The following is a 25658-nucleotide window of genomic DNA, read 5'->3' as shown; positions in this document are numbered from 1 at the left end:
TATGCAACAAAACCAAGGGTTAACGCCGGATTTGAAAAAAACCGAGCACCAGAAATGCAAGAAAAAATAATAACAAAAACAAATTTTGCTTTCAAATATGAAGACGTCAGTTACCTGGCACACTTTATATTATTTCACTATTATCCTAGGTACTTAGTATTTTCATTTTTGAATTGAATGGGCTACAAAACTGCATACTAAGAATGTTTCTGATAAATCTTATTAAAAAGCGAAGCAATTTTATGAAACTTTGTCGAATTTTGCTAATTTTTGTATAAAGTTTGAATTTTTGACTTACTTGGCCTTTGTTAGATAAAAATAAAAAAAGTAATTAACATTATTTAAACGTAAGATGAATAGCCAAAGGTTTCTAAAATGTCTCTAAGTCTGTCTGTAAGTGCGAGGGAGTATCTATTATATTTTATAATTTTACTAAATTCATGGTAGAATCGTTTAATTAAAAAAAATCAAACATTTAAAAAATTTAGACAAGAAAGATAGATTGCAATATAGCGAGAGTACCAGTCTGGCAGGAAAAAACATAACCAAAGATCATAGCAAATAAATGCTGGCTATGGTTATGGCTTTCTTATATTCTATATCCATTGTGATAACGAAAGTGCTGCCAAACTTGTCGGAAAATTTTTTTTTGGACCAGAGTGCAGGGAGGCTCTTATTAAATTAATAGAGAAAATACTGAAAATCGGGACTAAATCGGTACAGAAATGAAAAATCTGAACCTTACACGTCCCGACTGTTAAAAATTGTTCTGCGGGAAAATTTTCTCAAAATCGGTACTGTCCCGCAAAATCGGTGCTGTCCCGCCAAAATCGGTACTGTCCCGCCAAAATCGGTACGAATACTCACCGTATACATACATATGTACTAGAGCTCTCGATTTTGGTCGCACATTTTTAAACAGCCCGGGTATATGAGCAGCGAGTACTCGCACACTACTTCAATGCTCATTACTCGAAAATTTTCGAGCATGAGCTCGAGTAATTCGAGTTTTTTCGAGTAATTTGAGCAATGTTTTTTTTTTTATTATATTGACATTTTTGGTAGCAACTTTTTAAATTTTTCAAATTATTGATATATAATGCAAAGATTGCCTTATTGGTATTTAATAATATAATTTATTTAACATGAATTAGAAAGCAAATACAATTTACAAATTTTCTTTTGTTTATGAAATTGTTCAAAAACTCGAAAATTTTGAACAAACATTTGAGCAGTTGAGCAATGAACGAGTTTCGAGCGAGTATCGAGCTACTCGCATTGCTCGATACCCGGGTATCTAGAGCTCTAATATGTACATGTACTAGCATTACTCATACGCCACGGTACCATACTCTTAAAATGCCAGGAACTCTTTTTATTCCTTAAATGCAAATACACTTTGTAACAATTTCAGAGTCGGGCAGCAAGATAATTCCAAGTTAGCATGAAAGACCTCAACAAAAATTATGGCCATATTAAGTTTGTAATATTTTGCCTGAGTGTTTTTCATTGGAATAATTTTGAACAACATTTCAATCCGTTAGCTCTCTCTCGAAAGGGTCGTTTTGACCTTATTTTTTGGAGAGTCTGAATAAAATGGCGTTTGGGAGATCGGTAGAGGGTTAAAATATTCTAGAAAGCTATTCGGCGGAAATTTTTTCTAGAGGTATTCGCAGACAAACAGCCTCATTGCGTAAGTCGTAAATTAGGCTGAATTGTACGACTAGACAACATTAGCATTGTCTACTGTCGTGCTGAAATAAGTAAACGACGAAAATTGTCGAAAACTATGCAGTGCTGCCAAGTTCTTCCGATTTAATACACTAGTCGAGTGGAAATTTTAGGCAATGACGCTAAATTTTCGATACGATTCGACTCTCGAAAAACGACTTGCATTCGGCACGACTCTCGCAATGAGGCTGATTTTCTTCATAAAATGTATTTATTTATTTTTCGAGCATAGTATTCAAATGAATTTGCAAAATTGAATATAGACACCGGACGTTTAGGTCGTTGGATGCCTTCAATTATAATTGAGATATCTACCATATTTGAAGACAAGTTTTATGAAATGTTCAGCCTCATTGCGTAAGTCGTAAATTAGGCTAAATTGTACGACTCGACAACATTGGCATTGTTTACTGTCGTGCTGAAAAAAGTAAACGACGAAATTTGTCGAAAACTATACAGTGCTGCCAAGTTTTTCCGTTTTAATACACTAGTCGAGTGGAAATTTTAGGCAATGACGTGAAATTTTCGATACGATTCGACTCTCGAAAAACGACTTGCATACGACACCACTCTCGCAATGAGGGTGATTTAAATATGGGTGCCAAATGAAAGTCTCTAATTTAAGCATTTATATTTTCGAGATAAAAAGTTTAATTCGAATTATTTCATAAGTTAAATGAATTATTAAAAGAAGTGTATAGATCGATATGGGTTTGGAAAGGCTTTGTTTTATTATTTAATTTAATTATATTTAGGAGAGTTGCCACGTATTTTAAAAATCAGATTCAATTTAATTTATCAACTTTGATTCATAAAAAATGTGCATGCGATGGTGAGCTTCCACCGCTTAAGGGGGCTGCATGGTTGACGGCTAAGGAATTTCTTAGGAATGGATGGATAATGATGCTGTGTGGGAGGATTTGTATTGATTTGCTTTGGCGGCGTAAACTGTCAAAATCATTCGGAACAATCATTTTACAAAACTCTTATTCACACCTCATTAAGGAACTGGGAGAGTACATATGAACTGGAAAAACAACAGCTTGGCTTCTACGATCGATAATTTGTACAATATGATGTTTTAAGAATCAGTTAATGATTTTTCCTATTAGGTTATTAGTATATAGCTTTTTATTCCAAACCCCAAAAATAAAGAGAACTTGCATTTGTTTTGTATTGTGTATTCAAAAATATATAAATAACTGGAAATGAGTTTTAACAATCGTATTTAACGTTATTATTTAAACTATTAGGTTCTTAACACGTTCAATTAAATCCTGTTTCTTCCAATGCGAGGGCGCCTTTACATCGAAATGTGATTTTAAAATATCACGCAGCTGGGCAATAGTGCAACTACTTAGCGTGTCATTATTTGCTAACTGCTTAATATAAATAATATCCTTCAAATGGTCCACATCCACTTTGGGTACCTTAGGCGCATTGCCACCCGATGAATCAGCAGCTCCACGTTTTTTTACAACTTCCGCATCTTCGCCAAATATTTCGTTTAGTCTCGGCAGTATTTTGGCAATCCGCTCATCTTGACGCTTTGTATCCGGCATTCCACTTAAACCAGCATTATCTGTTTTTATGTCCAACGCCAGAGCAAGTATATTCGATTGTAATGCCTCCACAGTTGGGTCGACAAGCGAATTGGATTGGAACTCCGTACGCAATTTGCCAACCACTTTCGTGAAAACTTGAACACCTTCTTCGGGAGCTTCATTCTGCATACTATTCCAGTTGGCAAAGTCAATATCTCGTATGTGTTTGGCAAAGGGTAAATAAATAATTTTAAAACCATCCCCCGAAAGTAGCGCACGGGATGTATTTCCCTCAGAGTCACCTGCTTCGACAGGAACCAACGCAACGTATCGTGGAATAGATTTTCTTTTGCGCATAAATAAACAAATCGCCATTTTTTCTCGTATCAAGCATCTTTCCCATAAAGCGCGAAATAAGCGTTTCGAGCCACTGATGTTTTTATCGTCCGGATACATAAAATTTTGTGGCTTATAGTACCAATTTTCTGGCAAATCAGAAATTGGTTTGAAACCTAGCAGCATCATACCCGGAGCATGCAAATTACGCACACGATTTATTTGTTCGGGTGTAATACGTATTGACATTTCTCCTAAGTTAATTTCATACCAGCCACCACTCTGTTTAACTTGTTGTTCCTCTACAATGTCCATAGTTTCCTGAGATTGCTTTCGCACCATAATGACACGCTTCTGTTGTACAATGGAGTTGTCTTTTCTTAGTAGGCGTACTTTTCGCGGCATAAACCGAGCTTTGAAATAGTTATAGTATTGAACCGATACCAACAAATCTGGTCCTAACGATAAATTAAAGCGTCCAAGCGAACGCCGCAAAACATTTTGACGTAATTTGCGATCGGAAAGCAATACCCGCAACTCTTCAGGATTTCGAGGCTCAAAGGCGTCAATATCACCATCTGAAACGATACATTTTAATCGTGGTACATAAGTATATAAATACATAATTTTTACAATTTATTTCCCCAACCTTCAACCAATGTTAGAAACTCTTTATAAAATGGCTCGTAATCGAATTCGTCTATCATAGGAACAACTTGAAATTCAATCTCTTTTCCCTCCAAGTCCTTTGCTTTTTGTAAAGCTCGTTGATATAAATTCGATGTTTTTGGATGCGGTGTTGCTCTATCAGTTAGGTATACCAAAGTAGACGAAACCAGATTATATCCTGCGTTTTCGAAAAGGTTTATGCACAGACGCAGCATTGCAGAAAAGTCACTATTTCCACCATTTCCCACTATACCATAATCGGCGCCAAATTCCTGCTCAACAGTCTCCATAAAGCGCAAATAATGTTCTACTATCGACTTGGACAGCTCACGGAGCGGCAAGAACACAGCACAATTCTGCGGTACTACAATATTATCCAAACTACTTGCCTCGTAAGGATCTGTATTCTTCGCTGTATTTGCAAATACGATGCCAATTAGGTCCTTGCTATTCACCAGCAATCCCGAAATTAGGGCCTTGCGTACAATATCCAATGCTTCTGAAAACCGTTCGTATTCCTCATAGAGATTGGCGTCAAGCACGAAAATCAGTGCCTCGCGCCCTTTATAATTTGGTTTGGTCTCATCATCATCGTCCTCGCTGTCACTGATAAGAACATCATAATTCGGATTCCAATGTGTTGTAGTGCTCGACGAGCTTGTGCTTGCCATTATTTCTATAAGTACCTCTAAATTTAAAATGTTGCGAAATTGTTTAAAAGCGGACTCTTGGCGAAACAACAGCTGATGGCGGCAAAGCAAAATTCTATTGTTGTTGATAAAAGCAATACGCAGGGTGTGTCTAATAAAAAACCTTTAACAAATTTATGAATAGCAACTCTATTAGGGCGGGTATAAAAAACTGCTTGTATATCAACTTCGAATTTTTTAATCCCTGCACACGATTCAACACAATTCGGATGAGTACGGCCTCGAAACCGGAGCCGACAATATCTTATAGATTTTTTGTGCTGATTTGTTGAGAAAACTATGTTGCAGGTCGAAAAGGGGCAAAAATGGCCAATTTAAAATTAGTTTTGTAAAAGGATTTAAAATTGTACTTCGACGTTTTATGTAAACTGCAAACCAAAATTCCCGAAATCTTAAGGAAATCGTTAGGAGTATCTCATTTCTGTAGCGATTTTTTTACGAATTTTCAAAGAAAATTATATGAAGTGGTTGACACGAACTCGTAAAGAAATTTCTGTACGAAAAATAAAGAAAATTCTGGAAAAATTCTGAAAGATATTCTTTCTTTTCTATGCGCCTGTACATACCCTGCAAACCATTTTTTCAGAGTATTCTGCATTGTAAAGAAATTTTAAAGAATTCGTTAAGATTTAATTCGATTTTTTGCCGAATTTTCTAAAATGAAATAAATTACGCACACTTCCATTCTTTTACGAAATTTCGGAAGAAAATCTGTGAAGCAACGAAAATAATGCTGCTATGTGAAGAATATCTTTCAGAATTTTTCCAGAATTTTCTTTATTTTTCGTACAGAAATTTCTTTACGAGTTCGTGTCAACCACTTCATATAATTTTCTTTGAAAATTCGTAAAAAAATCGTTACAGAAATGAGATACTCCTAACGATTTCCTTAAGATTTCGGGAACTTTGGTTTACTGGGCGGTCTCATAAACCGTCAGTATAGAAACCAAAAATTTTGATTTGTGTTGTGTACGTTGGAATTTTTTCATACTTGATTAATTTCCATAAAGTGTAGATGTGCGCGGATAAAAATGAAGGTAGATATACAATTTCTGTTAAAATTCTTTAAAATTTCATATTTTTTTTAAATATTTGTATTGTGTATGGCGAATTGAGTTATATTCGCCACGCGGTGACCTATAATTGGTCGTAAAATATAGCTAAAAAGAAAATTCATTATTACCAATTTACAATTTAAAAAAAATTTCCGTAATGCGTGTGAAACCCCATAGTAGGGAAACTTTTCCGCTGATAATTATTTTTTATATATATAACCCTGTAAAACCAGCTGTTTTTCAAATGGTGGCACTTTTCATTGCAAACTATCGAAATGAGCAGATGCATTCAAAATCGATTAATTCATATATTACTTAAATAATTAAATAATATACTAGTACTTTATTTGAAACACCAAATTTTGCATAATTTACATATCTACTATTTAGTTTTATGTAGCCCTCACAAATATATGTGCTCAATCTCAAAGAAAAATATATACTTTGCATATACATATAAATTCACTTAACGTATATTTCTTTCAATAGTTAATCGACTATCATCGCGAAAGGTTGGATATCAGTGCAAAAGAGGGAACACGTAAAATTGCAAAGAAAGGTGGTGTTTAAAACACAAATAAAAAAAAATTTAAAAAAGTTGAAAATTGCTTAATTAAATTCTTCTAAACCTAAGCAAAAGCGAAAATAAACAAAAATGAGCTCAAAATCATACTTTGAAGATTCGCGTGACGAAAGTCAGGGCGGCAAACTTTCCCGGAAGGTAAAGGATTCACCATTCATGGTTATTGGTAAGTAGAAATTCATAAAGTTTTATGTAATTAACAATAGTTAAAGCTAGGGAAGCATTGACGGGAAGAAATTGCACAACCTCGCTGCCACAACTACGAAGTATACGTTGTGACGTCAGCAATACACGCGCTGTGAAATTCAGAAAATTTTTTTGTTTGGGTATTTTTCCGTTCGGGGTCAGAACTGAAAGAAGTAGAGATGCGTGCACTTGACCTTGGCAATACTTAGTGACATTGGCGTGTCTGTATCCGCCGCCACCGGATCTAGGCGATAATTGAAAGTGCAATATTATTATTCACATACCTATCAAAGAAAGTTTGGTACAATATTTTCCAGCATAGCCTATAGAAAATGTAATAACTTTCGCTTTCAGCATTTTTATTGTTCTGTTTAAACTAATAACTTCAAAGAAAGCTGAAAGTTATTTATTTCATATCGGGAACTATTTGCCTTAACAACATATGATGAAGTAGCACAAATGTATGTAGGCTGCTTGCACTCCCTCTTCTATACTGTAGCTTCGCATTGAAGCCAAATTGATGATGTAACGGATTGGCCGTGCACAGGAAATGGGAATTACCTCTTTATTTTCATATACATACATATTTAGGAGCCTACATGCATATTTAAACTGCCTAGTCTTAACAAGTTGCATTTACAAATTGTCATTTTATTTATTTTTTATAAATTGCTAATGTTGCTGTGCAAAATTCACTTCAGCTGTCTGTTTCTTATCGCTATTGCAAATATTTTTTTTATTTCTATACGTCTATGGCACCTAGACAGCTGATGTTCGAGTGATTCACATTCACATGTTTCTAATATTATACCCGGCAAGAAACAATTTTCAGTTTTCCTAGAGCAATAGTTTGTATTTTTTTTTTAAAAGATGGTGTCATAACTTAATATGTTTTCCTCAAAACATATTTCTTTTAACAGGAAACACCAGACCTTTATTGGAGCCATAATAGCATAACAATTTTATTAGAGCCTGGCTTACGTTCTATGAAAGCTATACCTACGTTTTTGCCAGTTTGTTATATTTCACAATAGTGCCTAATTTTTTCGTACATACATACTTGAATACTTGAGCAAAGGTGTTAACGAGGAAAAGTTGAATACTTTGCTTACTTAATGCATTTATGCGACTACATATTTATGTACATACACATGTGCACATATCAGGCCGTGAGAGCAGAAGTGACCTAACCCATTTTTTTTTGTACTTAAAATATTCTCAAATAGATTTTAATTTAAAAAACGCTTATTCCTTAATTTTAAGGTACAAGGCTACATAGCGTACCATCAAATTAAGGAATAAGTGACCTTTATTTTAAAATGTATCACATTTGAGACAATTTTGAGTAGGTTTTTGGGGTAGGCCACTTCTGTTCTCATGGCCTCATATTGAAGGCAGACACCTCTATTCAATTCAAACCGATTCCCCAAGTAAACCTAATTCCACTCGGGTATCTGCTTTAAAAAACACAACTGCTTGTAAATGGCGCGTGTAGTCATGCTACATCATTGTTTATTGCAAATAAATGTATGTACATATGTATGTACATACATATATAATCAAACTTCAATTCTACTTGTTTGTGGTATTGATTGTTTGCAATGTTGTAATTTATGTAGATACGTTTTCATACTCTACCTAATTCGTGTTTGTGTTAAATGTTGTAGGAGAAATAATTACAAGCTATACTATGTACTGGAATGCGAATATTTTCTCGGAACTAAAGGCTGAATAAAATTTTCCGCGAAATGACAAACTTATTGGCCTCCACCTCATTTCATACAGCTATTTTTTCAGTAAGGTTGTATAGGTATTATGGTACATAATGGATGCGTTATATTCGTCAGCTGAGTTAAGATATTTGAATTTACTAGCGGGAAAGGGATTAACTTTCTAACTTTATTATTAATATATATACTGGCAGGATCTGGAATTCACTTCCGAGTGAATTTCAACGCCTGTAAATTTTTAATCAAAGCGAGTTTGATTGAAATTCACTCGGAAGTGAATTGCAGAACCTGCCTGATAGTTTATTTATGCTTTGTATATATTAATGACCTAAATCATATTATCATGTTTTTTAAATAACCATATTCATCCTCTTTACAGGTTTGGCTGGTTTCGTAGCAGCTGGTTTAATTGGCGCATACAAGTATAAGCATCGTGGTACGATGAGCACAAGTGTTTTTCTGATGCAACTTCGTGTAGCAGCGCAAGGCACCGTAGTCGGCTGCCTGACGTTGGGTCTGGCTTATAGTATGGCCAACGAGTATCTTTTTAAGGACAAAACACCCAAAGAAAAGTAATGCTGACTGATAACACTTTGGAATTAGTTAATAGTATATGCTTGTATTTCTAAATAATCGTTTATATGTAAATATCAATTTGAAATCATAAACATAAAATCCGCTTTTATAATGGAGATTTAACTCGCAATCAGAAGGTTAACTGCTGAATGCCAGTTTAAGTACATACTCTGCAATGTGAAAATGATACCAAACGACTGTAAAAACATAATTCAATGATAATGCAAGTGTTGCTTGAAAGTCTTTTAAGCATGGATACCACAGATATTAGCTTTATTTGTTAACTCTTTTAAGCTAATTTTTACACTAATTCATTTGTTTTGTACATATGTATGTATTATATTCTGTGTAACTTATAATCCTGCTTCAATTTTATTTTCATTATTTTTTCTGTTTTTCTTTTGTTTGTTTTTTTAAGTACCAAATTGTCCAACTAAAAAACCACAATTTGTTAGCTGCACTTACATACTACAACTACATACCAGAAAGGAGCGAACATTCAGAACAAAAGTGTATAGAAACTGCGTTATTGAAAAAATAATCACACGTTTGAGTAATTGTATCCACGGCAAATTTAGCAACAGTTAAAAGCATTCAACCCAGACACCTAAGACCATCTGTGTACCCACATATGTACATACTTTTAAACATTGTCAACTTGAATACATAATTTATTACTTAACAATAGAATACCATACGCACTACAAGTAAGTTAAGAAGGAAATGGCTATTAAACCATTAAATCGCGTACTTTAAACGCTGAGATCCTATTGCCTGTGATATGCAATGTAATGCGATTATAAAGTTTTGTGAACAGAGATGCTAAATATCAATTATTGCAGGAATGGGTTGTGGAGAAATACATACGAAAGTTGTTTTTGTTAATGATGAGTTTTTTTTTTTGTATGATTAATTTATGTACATAAAAGCATAAACAGACGGCAGCGTTGATCTGGATCAACTCGGGAATTAACTGCGGTTGATCCGGATTAAGTCCGAGTTAATTCGGATCAACGCTGCCGTCTGTTTAAGCTTTAAGTTCGATTTAAAAAGTTTTGAAAAAATATGTATTAGAAATTTTAAAAGATCAAACATTTAAAATACGAAGAATAAGAAGAATAAAACTCAACTAAAACACATAAAATGATTTCTGTTACTGATTGAATAAAAAGCGATAATAAAAAAAAAACAACAACAAAAAAACACAAATTCAATAGTTTACACAAGGTACATTGAACAGGTAGTATCAGTAGAGCAGCTGATTTGATTTATTTTCAAATTATTTGGTCTCGAAAATGTCAAATATTTTTAATTTTTTCTCACAAAAATTCTGAAGTGTTAAAATCCATTTGCATGTGAAACCTTTTTCCATACAAAACAAGCGATTGAATAGCAGCTTTTGGAACCTTCGCCCAACTCAGCAGCACAACCGCTGATTACTGGCCCTTGTAAAGGATAGATCAATGCTTCGAGAAGCAAACAAATTTACTAGGAAAGAAAGTTGCAACAATTTTTATTTTTTCCAATTTCAATTTTATATTTTTTATAATTTTTTGTATTTCACCTGGCACGCTTTGATTTAGAAGAAAAAATTCAGAACAGTTTTTGACACTTTCGATACCAGAAGCAACAACAAAATACACGCAAATGTTGTTTTTGCTCTACTGATACTACCTGTTTAATGTGCCTTGACCGACCATGCAAAACATGAGAAATAGGCGACAATCGTCCATGGCAACAAATTGGCGACTCGCCGATTTATTGCCGTAGGGAGAAATCGGAAACATTATTTCTTTTATGTCATTTTAGGAATATGTTTTCAAAAATTCCCAGACTGATGAACTCCGCGTCAACAGGATTCTTCAAAAACATATAATTTATGCCCAAGAAAGGGTTGAAAAATTAGGAAGCTCCATAGCGACGAAAATAGTTAATTTCGTTTACAAATTATAAGTTTGAGTTCAAAAACAAATGAAACATTGAGAAATAATAAAATTGTTGCAAGAAATTATTATTTAAATATCGCTTGTAGCAATAATAAAACGACTCATTCAGGTAATAAGAAAACGACTCGCCCAGGCGAGTTGCCTGTGGCGGACGTTTTAGAGCGACTGGTAATAAGAAATTGCCGGCAATAAATTTGTTGCTTAGGGCGACAAGTTTTCTTATGTCCGGCAACAAAAATTGTCTGGTGGGGAGTTTACATCATTTTTCAAATTTCTGCAATCTTAAATACACTATGTGTCCAACTGAGACAGTGTATAGTAAAGTTGTATAACAGCATTTGTACAATTTCTAATTTATGGGTCGATTACGCATAGCAACGCAACCACGATTCGGTTGGCAGCTGGCAACGCAACTGGAAAGAAAATTTGTATTAATAGGGAATTTACATGAGGCGATTTTTAGTTGAAAGCAACAATCGCCTGGTGTAAACGGCCTTTCAACTAATCGCTTTCAATGAAGTTGGTCGGCTGCCTACTTTCGATCAACTTTTGGTTCAACTAATCGCCTGTGAAAGTTGAATCATGTAAATTCCCTATAATACCGAGTAGTTGAAATAAAGATGGCGGCTACAGCTATCGATAGTAACCTAAAAACGACACTATCGATAGTGCCAAATAAAGGCAAAGCATCGATTCTATCGAGTTTTTTAGCTCTAGTCCCGAGCCATGATCAAAATTGGTTCAAGGTCCCGAACTACTTTATTTTAAGCTAAAATCAAAGCGAATTTATACGTATAAATAGAATTATAAATTCGCCTTGCAAAAAGTAGTGCACCGCGAGCACCAAGGTGTATTAAACAAGGTGGTGTTGGGGCGACAGCTGAGTTTTTCGCCGCGGAGGCCATTACGTCAAAATGATGTGTTTGTTGTAATTCATACCAATGACAGTATGGACATCAGCGTATAATTTGTTAGTGTAATTTTTTACTTATATACGGCCAACACCACCTTGTTAAATACGTCTTGGCGAGCACCGAGTAAAACGTCGATTACAAACGTACAAGTTTCAATTGGAGCACGCATAGTAAGAGCAAGGCGTAAATACAAGTTTGTTACGACGCTTAGCCTGATACTATGCTCGTCCTTCCACCGCGTTTAAAAGCTTAAACATACAGCTGCGTTGATCCGGATTAACGCTGCCGTCTGTTTATGCTTTAACATTCGAGTCAGAGTGCTAACACAGAGCCGTGCTAACTCAGACGCACCTCTATTTCTTATGTCGTACGTTAAGCTATAGAGTTAGGAGTCATAACTTATGACACACTACTAAATAAAAATATATTTAAATTTGTATTTTAAATTTATTCATACCACAATCAATGTGGTATTTAGCATTAATACAATTGCCAAATACAAATATACATCTAAGCAGTGACTGATGTGGTGGCAGCACCAGCAGCGGCAGCAGCCTCCTCCTTGATGCGATCCTTCTTGAGTGGACCCATGAATGCCAATTTGTCGGCCGGAGTCTGGAAACGACCATGACCCATCTTCGACGATGTGTCGATGAATTTGAGTTTGATTTGTTCTAGAGCAGAGCGCTTGGTATGCTTCAATAACGACTTGCGTAGTGTAAGCACACGCTTCTTGGAGCCAATGCAGCAACCCTTCAGCATGACGAAGTCATTGGTGACTTCACCATAGTGGGGGAAACCACCCATAGGGGTGATGCTCTTATCAGTTAAATCGTACTCAGTGGAGGCGTTGTTCTTGATGACCTGCAAAAAAAGCAAGCGAAAAAGAAATTTAGAGTATGTTAAGATCAATTCTAAGCGAAATTTTTTATAAATTATGCAATTCAGTCCTATCATTTGATTATCATTTTTTTATCAATAAAAAGTTATGTTTGATGTCGGAACTTTATGAGTTTATCATCAATGCTGTGAATATGAGTAATTTTTTTCGATGTCTTTTCTTAACCTACCTTGCCGTCCTTGGTATGGATTCCGGCACCGATGCGATAGATCTTCTTGTTGATTTCGGTACGGTGATGGTAACCCTTTTGACCGGCACGCGCCACGGTGAAGGACACACGAGATGGATGCCAAGCGCCAATACAGGCAACCTTGCGCAGACCCTTGTGCGTCTTACGTGGTAATTTCTTTGTATGCCAACGAGCAGTGACGCCCTTGAAACCTTTACCCTTGGTAACACCAACGCAGTCAATCATCTCATCCTGTCCGAAGACATTGCTGACCTGCACGGGTTTCTCCAAGTTTTCACGCACCCATTTGACCTTATCCTCAATAGAACCACCGTTCAATTGGATTTCCATAATGTGGGCCTTCTTTTGACGTTGCTTGATCAAGCGAATCTAAATGGGATAAAGTAAAATTTGATACATTCTCGAAGATGTAAAATTTTTTTTCTTAAATTTATACTGTACGTGATATGATTTAACTGCGCAGTTATCGCCTAAGCGGCTATGCACCGTTACTGGAATATATCAAGAATCGCCACCCGAAGGGCAATTTACTCTGCGACGTTGCGGTTATATAACTGTGCATTGAACATCACAGCAAAACCGCCTTTTAGGAACACTACATTAGACGCACTCATTCATCCAAAGATTGCAGAGCACATCCAACGCTGCGAACCAAGGACGTCGCATTAATTGCTTACGTAAATACATTACAATACAAAGTTAATTTTATTTTCAATAATTACCTGCGAGTGAGCAATGACGCGGATCACCTTGCAGTAACGCAGCATCTTGCGGAAGTCATTCTCAATGCTCTTCTTGCCCAAGTCAACTTCCCACTTCTTGCTGGCCTTGGTGAAAGCCTTCTTCTTGGACTTGTACCTGAATCGAGGCAGATTGCAATCGTCAACTCAAAAATCAGAGAACTACATATTGACACCGGAAATCAGTGTAATTAGCGGGACAAAAATGCAGCCTTGTAGTTTGCTCTCAGCTCCATTGGGTGGGCGCAACACTCAACTTCTTTGCTATTGGAATTCCGACTGACAAAAAAAGAAACGAAGTCGACCTCATCGCATTTAACAGCGAGCGGAGATCAATCTTCAATGCCGTGCTCACGATTTAAAAGTACACATATCGGAATGCCGAAATTCAAAATGAATTCCTAGTAAACAATATGGCGCTCACACGACTAATACATATTTTAAAAGCCCTCTCAGCACGCTGATCCAAGAGCTTTGATTTTAATTGATTTTTTAGTAAAAGTTTTTTTTAGATGAGCAAACAATGAAAGAGGGAAAATACTACGAAATTGATTTCTTTAATTTTTGATCAGAAGGAAGGCAGGCAGGGATGGTAAATATTAGTATCTTCAAAGAAGTCAGTTACCATCTATCATCATACACGATTAAAGAAATCAACACGTGTTCATGCGTCAATTCCCTCCCCAGTACAAAAGGGATACATATATATTATACACATATTTGAGGTTATGATAAAACAACATACCAGTTCTTGTAGAAGCGGCGACGACACTCTTCAGACAAATGCTGTGCCCATACGTTAACGAGAGCTCGAAGACCATACGGAGTTTCAATGTAACCTACAGCACCAACAACAATCATTGGTGGAGTTTCCAAAACGGTTACTGCTTCAACGACCTCCTTCTTGTTGATCTCTGCAAGACAATTACTCAAATTTAGACCACGTGTTTTTTTTTTTTTCTTAGCAATTATTTGTCATAAAACAAATCAGTTCGCCCTAGTTGTATTAAAATCATGGACATCATTTGTTTTCTAACCATAAATTTTTAACTGTTTCTCATCATAGAAAATTATTTAAATACATATGTATAGCTCATAAGAAAAGCTAACTTACTAGATCCAGGACGATCAGCCTCACGCACGATATGAGTCATGCCAGCTTTGTACCCAATGAAGCACGTTAGATGAACTGGCTTGCTGGGATCATCCTTGGGGAAGGCCTTAACCTTACCACGATGACGGCGTGAGCGCTTTTTAGGGTTGAATGACATAGAGCCATGGCGAGGCGCAGAGAATTTACGATGAGACTGTAAATAGGCAATAAAATTCACTTTAAAATGGCAGCAATTCAATGAATCCAATATAATTGCAGATTTCCAACCACGTGTAAATACTGACAAGAGGGTAGAATTTTGGCGTTTACTGTCTGATTATTTATGCATTTCACGTTGAAGAGGTTACTGCTAGGCTGCAAGTCTCTTTTAATATATTGGCAGTGCCAAAAAAAATTAACAATTTAAGATTTTTCTTACCATTTCTCAAAATCTTTTTCGACGCTTCCGCTCTACTCGAGCGATGGTGACAGAAAGAAGGTTGGTTGCCGGAAAACCACGGAAGCAAGCTGCGATTTGTTAACTACAAAAACGAACAGATCGACTCAAGGGGCGACATCTGTCAGCTGGATTCATCAACAATTACATCCGCGCACATGTGCGCCAACATGCTCGCTGTCGTTTGCTGCAGACGGCGAGCGGCTCGTAAGTGATTTTGTACTCAAAGCGTAAACATGGAAAGGAAAGATGCGGATGATGCAATTGAAATACTTATGACTTAGGGTTTTTTATGTATGTGTTACTTAAATTTATTTATATTTTACTTATATGTATGTACATACATATACATATAGTAATTTAGCCTCATTTATCGAAAATTCAATTAACGCACATGGCTTGGATGCATTTATCCGCGATGTGCACACTGCAAGCATCAACACAAAGTGAGGTTGTTGGTTTTGTTTTCAATGCGATGCTCGCAAACCACGCTACAAACGACGAACATGGCCCGCAAGCCGAGCATGTGCGCGGATATGTTCGTCGTGTGTAGCCACTGTTACTTAGAACCAAATCACATGAGGTTCTTTCCCGTACGCAATGCGAGATATCGGGGCTGGCCAAAACAGTCCAGAAATCATTCCAGTACTCAACAAAATGGGTAATAGTCTTTCGCACAAGGTAATTTTTCAGGCAACTTTTGCGTTCAACTCATGCAGGGTTGCACGAAAAACTAATTGAATGGCTAAAAATATCAAAATATAACAAAATATTTGCCATAAAAAGGCGTTTGCATTGTTTAACTTTGCATTCTACTTTTGGTTGAACGGCCTTTCAGCTAATCGCTTTCAACAAGGTTGGTCGCCAGCCAACATATAGCCATTCAACTTTTTTTCGTGCAACCCTGCTTGAGTCCATGCTTAGTTTGAAATTTGACCGTTAATAACTTTTGTGTTTGTGGTTGTTTCCGCCACACCAAAGATAATATACAGCTACGCCCACCTCAATGATCTCTATCAATCACACAATCATACAATTTTATTTTATTTTAATTCAACATGACAACACATTTTAAAGCACCTTTATAAACAATTTTGCCGAAATTGTGCGCTTAAAGTGGCTGACAATAATTTACGTTAATTTTATTTTTTTTTCTGCTTTGTTTACTTTTCGCTCGTTTTCCAGCGGAACAATATGGCGTAGAAACCGCTCAAAAGATCGGCTTTTTTCACTCTTGTTCTTGCGTGATCTTGTGTCGTTCGTTCCTGAACGCATGTTGTGTACCTTCAGTTTTACTGAGTGAACCTGGAAAATGTGGATAAACCAAATTGTGTATACATACCATTACAAGTGTTTAGAACTGGATTGATTTGACAGCGCTTATTAAAATGGATGCAACCCTGTGTTAAGCATAAATCACCTGTTTTAGGATAAATGACATAACCATAACAATAATTTTTTTTTTCTAATTTCTCAAAATAAGGGACGTAGTTTTATAAATTGCGATGTCCGCTTATAAATATAATGAATTGATTAAGCTTGGTACTCAATATGCACGACGGATGGACTATCTCTCCAACCGTATATTCGGGGAAGTGGCACGTACGACCAATGAAAAATCTATGAAGGTCGTACGTATGTTCGCTGAAGAGCCAGTGCATAAGCGCGATTCATTGAATAACTGGTATCCCCGACACGTTGAAACGCACGTACTTATGAAGAACTTACGGGCTTATGGTTTGTACCGGGATGAGCATGAAGATTTCAAGGAAGAAATGAAGCGAATGCGGCGATTGCGTGGCAAGGCCGCGCCGAAGAAGGGAGAAGGCAAGCGCGCTTCCAAAAAATAGTTGTGCACTGCTAAAAATAAAGATAAGTTATGTACTATATGTTAAAAATTTATTGTTTTATTAAAAGTTTAGCATCGCCTACAAAAACTACATTTTCGCCTTGGCGGCATTCGTATTCTACTAGTGATATTTTGCGCTCTTTCACTAGACGCACTGAAATGTGGACATCGCCATCAACGCGACAAGCATGCGGGAAACTAAAGTTTTGACTTAGCACTACTGTTCCAGCTCCGGGCAACTGCGTACCAATAATACCAGCCACAATTGCATTTAGGAAAGCACCATGCACTTTACGCTCAGATATTGGTGTCGCTACACTATGTATAGGATTATTATCGCCGGTTAGAGATGAAAACTGGTCTAACTCGTGCTGGCTGAAGCGTTTGACTAATATAATATCTCTCCCCTGTGTCGCTATGTAACTTTTACACCTTTTTAGAACTTTCAAGCACATTTTTAGAATCTACCACTTCCTCTATGCGTGATCCAAAATCTTCGCAAAATAATGCAGCCAAGTTCTTAACACGTGGATCCGGACTTAGGTTACGCAAGTTGGTAATTGTCTTTAGCAAATGCGGGGTGATGACTCGACTTTTTTCCTCTTGCGAGCAATTGTCCGCAGTTATTAGCTGATAGAAAAGAGCAATGGAATTAAGATGAATGTCGGTCGCTTCTGATGTCTGTAGTAATAGTTTGACTTGAGAGTTTACTTCAGGCTTAGTTAAAAAATTGAATGCTGCAGGATCTATGGAACAAAATACATACATATATATAAACTTGGAGCTTATGTAAATTTAGGATAAAATGTTACCTAAACAAATATTACAATATCCAGCAAGCGCATGCAGTTGCAATCGCTCGTTTGGACTCTTAGTGCATTCCTCAAAAACTTCCAATGCCCCAGCTTCTTTTAGATATTCCCAATTAATTGGATCATAAGCAAAGTTAGCTAAGTTCGCTGTTACTTGCTCCTTTGCCTCTGACAGATATATATATTTTTTTAATTTTATTGATTATTATTAGCTTTAAAGATCAAGAATTGTTTGCTCACCGACGTTGGTGCTGGTATGATACTCTTCTACCAGATATTCAATATAATCCGGCCTTGGTATTCCTCCTTCTGGTGTTCGTCTTTTTAGATGGGCATGACCAGAAAACATTTCAATTAGGAAAGTGATTTGTGGCCTTCTTTGCTTTAGCCAAAGTTGTTTACAAACATGTGATAAGAAATATAGCTGTCAAATTGATAAGGGTGTTATGTATCGATTATGCAACGATATATGTATAAATTTTAAATGTAAAGTTGGAAAAAACCATACCTATCAATGAGAAATTATTTCTTTATGAAGATACATCCAAAGTACAAAACACTTAATAAAAGCCTACATAACAATAAAAATCATTATATAAACCACATTTCCCATATAAGATATTTTTATTGTCCGAAATGGAATAAGATACTCGATTTTAAATCACTCCGTTTATGGATAGTTTGAGCAAACTTATCGTAATAAAAACCTTTATAATAAAAAATGTTATGGCTGCATTTATTTATTCATTCTGAACGTTTGGAATAAACTTTTTTGTTAACTTATTCTTTAGAACGTTCCTGATGATATGTTAACGTATATTTCAAACGCATTCTGTTTATTTCGGCTGAGAAATGGGATTATCCGGAATATTTAAAGAAACGCAACCTATATAAACCATATATCCCATATAAGATATTTTTATTGTCTGAAATGGAATAAGATACTCGATTTTAAATCACTTTGGTTATGGATAGTTTGAGCAAACTTATCGTAGCCGGCGACTATACTTTTTAACGCCGTTATGAGAAGTAAGCGATCATATGTTTATTGACAGGAAATGACAACAGCAACCGACAATTTTCTTCTATTGACAACGCAGTCGGTGAAGGGAAACATTTTGGTTTTTTTTTGCATTGAGTATAGCAATTAAAAGTTAAAGTAAAAACGCAATTAAATGGCAAATTAACCAAACTAGTGCAATCGTTTTCCAGCTCAACTCGTGTATTAGAGGAACGCAAGCAAGCTTTGGAGCTAAAGCCATTTGCAAAGCTTGGTGAAAAAATTTGCTGCGAACCTTGTGAGGTTGTACAACAAAACCCAGAAAAATGTTTCGTAGTCGCAGTTGGTTTGGAGGGAATTGGAACCGCCCAAAGAATCGCCTTTCATTGGAACATCTAAAGTACCTGTACAGTATACTAGAGAAAAATACGACTGTGTCGGAGAGTAATCGCGGACTCTTGGTGGAATCACTGCGATGCATTGCAGAAATACTGATCTGGGGCGATCAGCATGACTCTTCTGTATTTGAGTGCGTAACGAAAAATTTTTATAGGGTATTTTTGCAACAAACATCAATCGCTAATAAACGACATGCATTTACTTTATTAACAGTTTCTTTCTTGAGAAAAATATGCTGTCCTACTTTTTACACATAATGCGTCAAAAAAGTGGGGGCTCGAGCTTTGTGTGTGTGCAGCTATTACAAACGTTAAATATTTTATTTGAAAACATACGCAATGAGACATCGCTGTGTAAGTAACAATGCCTGGGCAACATACCAAACATGATATGGGCTAATGAAAAATATTTACGCTTGTAATATGTACCTATTTCGTGCAATTGTATTTGTAGATTATCTCTTGAGCAACAATCATGTCAATTCTATAATTGTACACAAGTTTGATTTTTCCGACGAGGATGTAATGGGCTATTACATTTTATTTTTAAAGACGCTGAGTCTTAAACTCAATACGCATACCATACATTTCTTTTACAATGAAGTAAGAATTTTGGTACTTATTGATTGAATTGAATTTAACCTTATTGACTAATTGCAGCATACAAATGACTTTCCGCTTTATACAGAGGCTATTAAATTCTTTAATCATCCCGAATCTATGGTTCGTATAGCAGTACGCACCATCTCACTAAATGTCTATAAAGTGCAAAATGCCAGTATGTTGCGGTTTATCAGAGACAAGTATGCAGTTAAAACATATCCCTGTAATACCAGCAAAATAAAATTTTTTATTATTTTATGTTTAGAACTGCCGCTCCTTATTTCAGTAATCTCGTATGGTTCATTGGCAAGCATATTTTGGAGTTAGACACTTGCGTGCGAACTGATATTGAGTAAGCTCTACAAATAGCTCTTTACCGAAAAAATATCACTTATTTTTATATTTTTGTGCAGCCATCAGTCAAATCAGAAACTGTCCAATTTGGTCGCCGAACATCTCGATCATTTACATTACCTGAACGATATTCTGCTACTCGAAATAGACGACTTGAATGCCGTACTTACCGAACATTTGCTGCACAAGCTCTTTGTGCCGCTTTATATCTTCTCACTTACGCCCGCGCCACCTCCTCCTTCACTCGCCGTGGCTACACAAAATCTAGCAGCGGTTCTAAATCGGCCAGTCGATATTGATATACAAGAGATTACTAATCCACGTGTATCATCAATCGTCGCCTTGTACCTGTTGTCTTTGGTCTTCTTGGTTGTAACACATTCGCCGCTAGTGCATGCCCTTGCCTGGGTGATACTAAATGGTGATCACAGTGTCTTTAAAGAGGGCGCTGCTGAAGTATTAAATGCTTATGTAGAGCATCGCTTGGCTGTTGTGCCTGGTTTTGGCGAGCCGCGTGAAAGTTTGGAGCAAGCATTAGAGACTGTAGGTGCTAACTCATATAGTTATAGCTATGAAGGTGACGATTTGAATACGGTTGAGGCCACAGCTGGTACAAGTACTACAGCAACAGCAGCGGAAAATGTGGGAGAATCCATTGTTACGACAACAACTACGGATGCTGATGAGCAAAGAGAGGAAAGCGATGCGCAAGTGATAAAGCGTAAATTTTCAGCGGGCAAAGCAAGCGTAGCTGCGGAAATTGTACTAAATAATGCCAAATTAGCTAATATCACCGACGAAGAGAAAGAGAAGCTACAGAAGCTAGGGCAGTCCTCTCAAGGGTTAAGCGAATTGAGCCGACCGTTTTTACAAATGGTGCTTTCAGCGTTGGACTGTACAGAGAATGATTATTTAGCGCTTTTGGCATTATGTCTCATTTACGCGATGGCCTACAACCGAGGTAAGTGTGTAAAAAAAAGCATTCGTAATACACACACTGCGATATGGGCAAATGTAAAGATCTTTTTTTGCTTTGTTTGAGATAATTTTCGAAACTACAAAGATAATTGCCTATGCCCATGTGGAAAATGTGGCTAATTGTTAGGTTGCATCCAACTTTTCACCATGTAACAAACGCTAAATCAACTTACTAATGCACCATATTGTTCTCCATTATTTTCTACTTTTTCATTTGTAATGCTATCCATTAAAATTCGAACGGTGATGTGTTTCTCACTACTTTATGCTTCATAAACTGACACTGTAGATGGTACGTAAAACTCTCATATGTATGTATGTACATATGTATTGTCATCTGTAAATTCCATCATATATATTTGTATAAGCCTTAGCATATATAATAATTTCTTAACCAAGTTTGTATAGCCTAATCTGTAACTGTGTTTTTATTCATTTCTAAACAGGTGTGAAGAACGATTGGTTCGAACAAGTGCTTTCCAAATCTGCCAAAGGCTCTTATAGCTATAAAACGGAACTGATAGAACGTCTGCTGCACATAATATCGCTCTCCAGTCAGCCGTGTATGGAAGAGCAAAAACATATAAATAGTTGATTATATATTTTAGGCTATATTCATACATATTTATTTATTTTCTTCACAGCCTGTCGCATACGTCTGATTACCATTGAAATCGCTTTACAACTTCTTGTAACCTTCACTAAGCCTTGCACCGATGACGCGTGCATTACAGAAGCTCAGCAAGATGCATTGTTTTCAGCGCGCAATCAGTCTATGGTGGTTTTACGCAACTTTTATAAATCCGAAGACATCTTTCTTGATCTTTTCGAGGATGAATTTAATGAAATGCGCAAAGCGATTTTGAATGTTGAATTTTTGTGTATGGACTCGACAATACTCCTACCACCAACTGGTACGCCCCTGACAGGCATAAATTTTACACGCCGCCTGCCGTGTGGCGAAGTGGAGAAGGCGCGTCGAGCCATACGTGTTTTCTTCCTGCTGCGTAGAACATGCCAAGAATTTTTAAATGAAAAAGAAACATTGCTGCCGCTGACAAATACCTTGCACCTGGTGCAGGTGGATAACGTGTTAGACTTAAGTAAGTGCGAAATACAAATGTTTGCTTAAAAGATATACCTTGATTTGATAATTACGTGCCTCTAGATAACAGCGATTTAATTGCCTGCACCGTAATCAGCAAGGATGGCACCAAGCAGCGACGTTTCCTTGTTATAGATTCGTTGCAACTTATACTCGTTGAACCAGACGCCAAACTGCTAGGATGGGGTGTAGCTAAATTTGTTGGATTCCTGCAGGATGTAGAAGTGGTCGGCGATAAGGACGATTCGCGCTGTCTGCATATAACCGTACATCGTGGTGGCGCGACGCATAACCGTACGCCGCTATTATCGGCGAAATTCCTTTTCGACGATCACATACGCTGCATGGCTGCGAAACAAAGGCTGACAAAAGTACTTTACCTATATATTTTGAATGTTTAATATATAATTTTGAAACTTCATACATTTTACAGGGCCGCAGCAAGGCACGCCAAAAGAAAATGTATCAAATCGCGCAACTCATCGAAATGCCGGGCCAAGTAGTCGACTCACCGGTCTATGCAGTAGCTGGTCTACGTGCTGGTAGTGTGGCCAGCAGCAGCTCTCGTTCCTCACGCGAACACCGTCCCATCTTGTCCACAGCGAATAGGGTGCCTGGCTTTGCTGCAGCTTTAAAACGCGATACAAATAATGGCGGTGGTGTAAGTCGCATACAAATGGCGCGAAATCGCTCAATCGAAGGGTTAGTCAAGTGTTTTAATTTTTAAATGCATATATCTATGTATACATATAGCAAGCGTGCATTTGATTTTGACTTCTCTTATTTAGCATACGTAACGAGAGTGTTGGACGTCCACGTCGTCGCAATTCCAATTCCAGTTCACATTCGTCGACATCTCAAACGCGGGAAGTAAATTCATCACCCGGGCGTGAACATTCGCCTAGCAGCTCTTCGCAGTCGCGGGAGCATTCACAGAATCGTACTTCAACACGTTCGCGTGACAGCAGTCCGCGCATGCCTAGGCCGCGGTAACCTTTTTAGACCAAGCCAAAAAATAATATAATTGCTTATGAGTTGTTTTACAGCTCTGAAGAAATTCCGCTTGAAGATTTCCAACATTCACGCAACAATAGTCCACAATCACGTGGCAGTTCTTCACACGTCAATACGCCAACACGTGTACTTACGCCATCACGCGCGTTAAATTACGAACAGATCGCCATTTCTGTGCATAATGGTATGCCACGCGAAACGCATTCCCCAGCGCCGCTTAACCCAACGCAGTTAAATGGTGTTGCTATTGCAAAAGAAGTCGTTGTACCGGTCGCTAGCTCCGAAGAGACATCGTTTATTGGCAGCGAGGATGCACCATCGAGTGAGCAACGACGTCGCGGAATTATCGAAACAGTATAAAACTTATGAACCGCTGTAGATTTGCATTAGGTTAATATAGAGGATAATATACTAGTTTGTTTTGCGTTTATAATCCATAATCACAATATTCATATGTTTAATCAACAAAACAATAACAATGAGGTTGAAAAATGTTACAAAAATTATTTACCGTAAATTTGTTTGAGAAAAATAGTGTTTCTTTTGTTTTTAGACATAAGGTGTACTCATACTGAAGGCAAATTTTGACGTAACATTAATCTATATTAAATGATATATTGAAATTATTAAAAATTCTTGATCTTTGACTTGTTTAGGCATATGTTTAAACTGAATTTTGTAAAAAAAAAATAGATACTAATGCCAACTGTGAGTAAAATTTAATAAAAAAAATTTAAGCTACACGTATGTACGTACATACACATTGGACTATTATTGCAGCGGCAACAAACAACCTCTAAGCCGGGCAATTAGGTGTTTTTCAGGGACGACGGAAAGTTTGGAGGCTGGCCGGAATGGAAATTAGGGAAATTTTACTGAAGTGACAGTTTTTGAGGAGGAATAAATCTGTCATTGGAAGGGTCCTTCAATTTCTCACTCGCCAGAATCCCAAAAGAACGCCTGTAGTGATTCCAAGTTTCCAAGTTTTTGTGAGGGTTTTAGTTTTTCTGCACTTCAAGGCTACAGAGGATTCCAATTCAAATGATGAAAGTGTATTACATATCGCCTCTCTGTAATTTTGGATTAAGACACTGTCGTTATGAAATTTGCTTCACGTGCTTATCTTCGCACACATTCTAATGGCGCAAGACTGTGACTGAAAAATGCTTGAAGTACCCTCTGAGAACACGTGAAGCAAACACTCCATGTCGGAAATATAAACGTATTGTATTGAAAGCACACGTAATGGACATGGTGTCAGTGGATACACATTTCCTTCCAATGTTTCCCTGGACAGTTGACTCAAAAAAGATTAAATTTATTTAATAATAAATAAAACAAGGTCTTACTTTTTGTAACTATTTTGTAAATAAATCAATGGTATTTTGTGTTTTACTTTTTGTGTATATTTTATTTGCATATTTCATTTAGCATTTTTTTATTATTTTTTTCTAAAAATAGTATGCTTTCCCAAAAAGTTATTTTTTAATTATTTTATAATGCACGTGTAGTCTTAATTTCATTAAAATTAAAATTTAATTCATTACTAGGCTAATTCGTATTTGTTTTCCATTTTTTAACTTTTTTAGCTTTAAACGATTTTAAAGGTTAGTTTAAATATTGCATAAAATGTATATTTTTCATAAGTATTTATGTATGTATAGTGTTGTCTATTTGACGTAAGTAAACTTTAAAGAAGTCGCCCAAAAGAGTTTATGTAATATGTATGTATTTATGTACATACCAGAGCAGGTATACTCCTTTACACATTAAACATAAGCGTAAAACGAATGTAAATTTATTCGTGTGTATATATCGTTACCTTAATACACAAAGGCCCCTAACCTTTTTGGAAACTGCGTTTTTCACAGATTTTGATAGGATGTATTAAAATATACCTTCAATAAAAAATTTTTAAGTTTTAGTACCAAAAACAACGGAGTTACGGCCACTTTGTTAAAAGCCCTACCTGTGTTTGATACCCTTTTTATAATATTTGTTTACTTCTCCTATAAAATAAAAAAATGTTGGTTAGGGCCTTTGTGAATTAGGGTGACGATATGTTTGTATGTACATAAACGTATACGTAGCGTTCAAATATGCAATAACAATCAATAAATTAAACGGAAATATAAACAAATTTATAACTTGTTTTTGTTGCTTCTAATAATTGAAAATGTTGCA

The 25658-nt window shown here is 36.5% G+C and overlaps 6 protein-coding genes across 10 annotated transcripts; 3 read left to right on the top strand and 3 right to left on the bottom strand.

Annotated features, from left to right (window-relative positions):
* Positions 1-2902: 2902 nt before the first annotated feature.
* Irbp (Inverted repeat-binding protein) lies at positions 2903-5061 on the bottom strand. The gene is made up of 2 exons (XM_017611211.1): positions 4261-5061; positions 2903-4189 (listed from the first exon to the last, which is right to left on the bottom strand). Exons 1-2 carry the CDS (start codon positions 4949-4951, stop codon positions 2973-2975), a joined length of 1908 nt encoding a protein of 635 aa, XP_017466700.1. The 5' UTR covers positions 4952-5061; the 3' UTR covers positions 2903-2972.
* Positions 5062-6458: 1397 nt separating this feature from the next.
* On the top strand, positions 6459-10009 carry LOC108359373 (HIG1 domain family member 1A, mitochondrial). Of its 2 annotated transcripts, none has more exons than XR_001846906.1 (3): positions 6459-6794; positions 8924-9450; positions 9539-10009. XR_001846906.1 is itself a non-coding variant. In XM_017611212.1 (3 exons), the coding sequence occupies exons 1-3, from the start codon at positions 6701-6703 to the stop codon at positions 9555-9557; spliced, it is 306 nt and encodes a 101-aa protein (XP_017466701.1). In that variant the 5' UTR covers positions 6460-6700; the 3' UTR covers positions 9558-10009. The 2 variants fall into 2 exon arrangements, 1 of the variants encoding a protein (XP_017466701.1); XM_017611212.1 differs by having other exon boundaries at positions 6460-6794; positions 8924-9116.
* A 2408-nt stretch (positions 10010-12417) lies between these two features.
* On the bottom strand, positions 12418-15454 carry RpL3 (ribosomal protein L3). 2 transcript variants are annotated; one of them, XM_017611209.1, is made up of 6 exons: positions 15344-15454; positions 14926-15118; positions 14557-14725; positions 13794-13929; positions 13051-13440; positions 12418-12844 (listed from the first exon to the last, which is right to left on the bottom strand). In XM_017611209.1, the coding sequence occupies exons 1-6, from the start codon at positions 15344-15346 to the stop codon at positions 12491-12493; spliced, it is 1245 nt and encodes a 414-aa protein (XP_017466698.1). In that variant the 5' UTR covers positions 15347-15454; the 3' UTR covers positions 12418-12490. The 2 variants fall into 2 exon arrangements, with proteins under 2 accessions (XP_017466698.1, XP_017466699.1); XM_017611210.1 differs by lacking the exons at positions 12418-12844; positions 13051-13440; positions 13794-13929 and adding an exon at positions 14169-14283.
* A 1035-nt stretch (positions 15455-16489) lies between these two features.
* Positions 16490-17251, top strand: mRpS33 (mitochondrial ribosomal protein S33). Its single transcript, XM_017611208.1, has one exon. It carries the CDS (start codon positions 16867-16869, stop codon positions 17209-17211), a length of 345 nt encoding a protein of 114 aa, XP_017466697.1. The 5' UTR covers positions 16490-16866; the 3' UTR covers positions 17212-17251.
* On the bottom strand, positions 17249-18746 carry LOC108359368 (armadillo repeat-containing protein 7). 2 transcript variants are annotated; one of them, XM_017611207.1, is made up of 3 exons: positions 18263-18746; positions 18038-18190; positions 17249-17956 (listed from the first exon to the last, which is right to left on the bottom strand). In XM_017611207.1, the coding sequence occupies exons 1-3, from the start codon at positions 18369-18371 to the stop codon at positions 17637-17639; spliced, it is 582 nt and encodes a 193-aa protein (XP_017466696.1). In that variant the 5' UTR covers positions 18372-18746; the 3' UTR covers positions 17249-17636. The 2 variants fall into 2 exon arrangements, with proteins under 2 accessions (XP_017466696.1, XP_017466695.1); XM_017611206.1 differs by having other exon boundaries at positions 18023-18190; positions 18263-18611.
* A 109-nt stretch (positions 18747-18855) lies between these two features.
* On the top strand, positions 18856-24811 carry ema (C-type lectin domain containing ema). Of its 2 annotated transcripts, XM_017611204.1 has the most exons (13): positions 18856-19551; positions 19635-19774; positions 19875-20023; positions 20081-20223; positions 20289-20375; positions 20437-21338; positions 21645-21647; positions 21802-21918; positions 22000-22458; positions 22524-22831; positions 22894-23162; positions 23249-23449; positions 23507-24811. In XM_017611204.1, the coding sequence occupies exons 1-13, from the start codon at positions 19349-19351 to the stop codon at positions 23832-23834; spliced, it is 3309 nt and encodes a 1102-aa protein (XP_017466693.1). In that variant the 5' UTR covers positions 18856-19348; the 3' UTR covers positions 23835-24811. The 2 variants fall into 2 exon arrangements, with proteins under 2 accessions (XP_017466693.1, XP_017466694.1); XM_017611205.1 differs by lacking the exon at positions 21645-21647.
* The last annotated feature ends 847 nt before the right edge of the window (positions 24812-25658 follow it).

Source organism: Rhagoletis zephyria, unplaced genomic scaffold (genome assembly GCF_001687245.7).
Source record: "Rhagoletis zephyria isolate East Lansing unplaced genomic scaffold, Rhagoletis_zephyria_1.1 Rzeph_scaffold_00379, whole genome shotgun sequence".
NCBI lineage: Eukaryota > Metazoa > Arthropoda > Insecta > Diptera > Tephritidae > Rhagoletis > Rhagoletis zephyria.
This window is presented reverse-complemented; position numbering and strand designations above follow the sequence as displayed.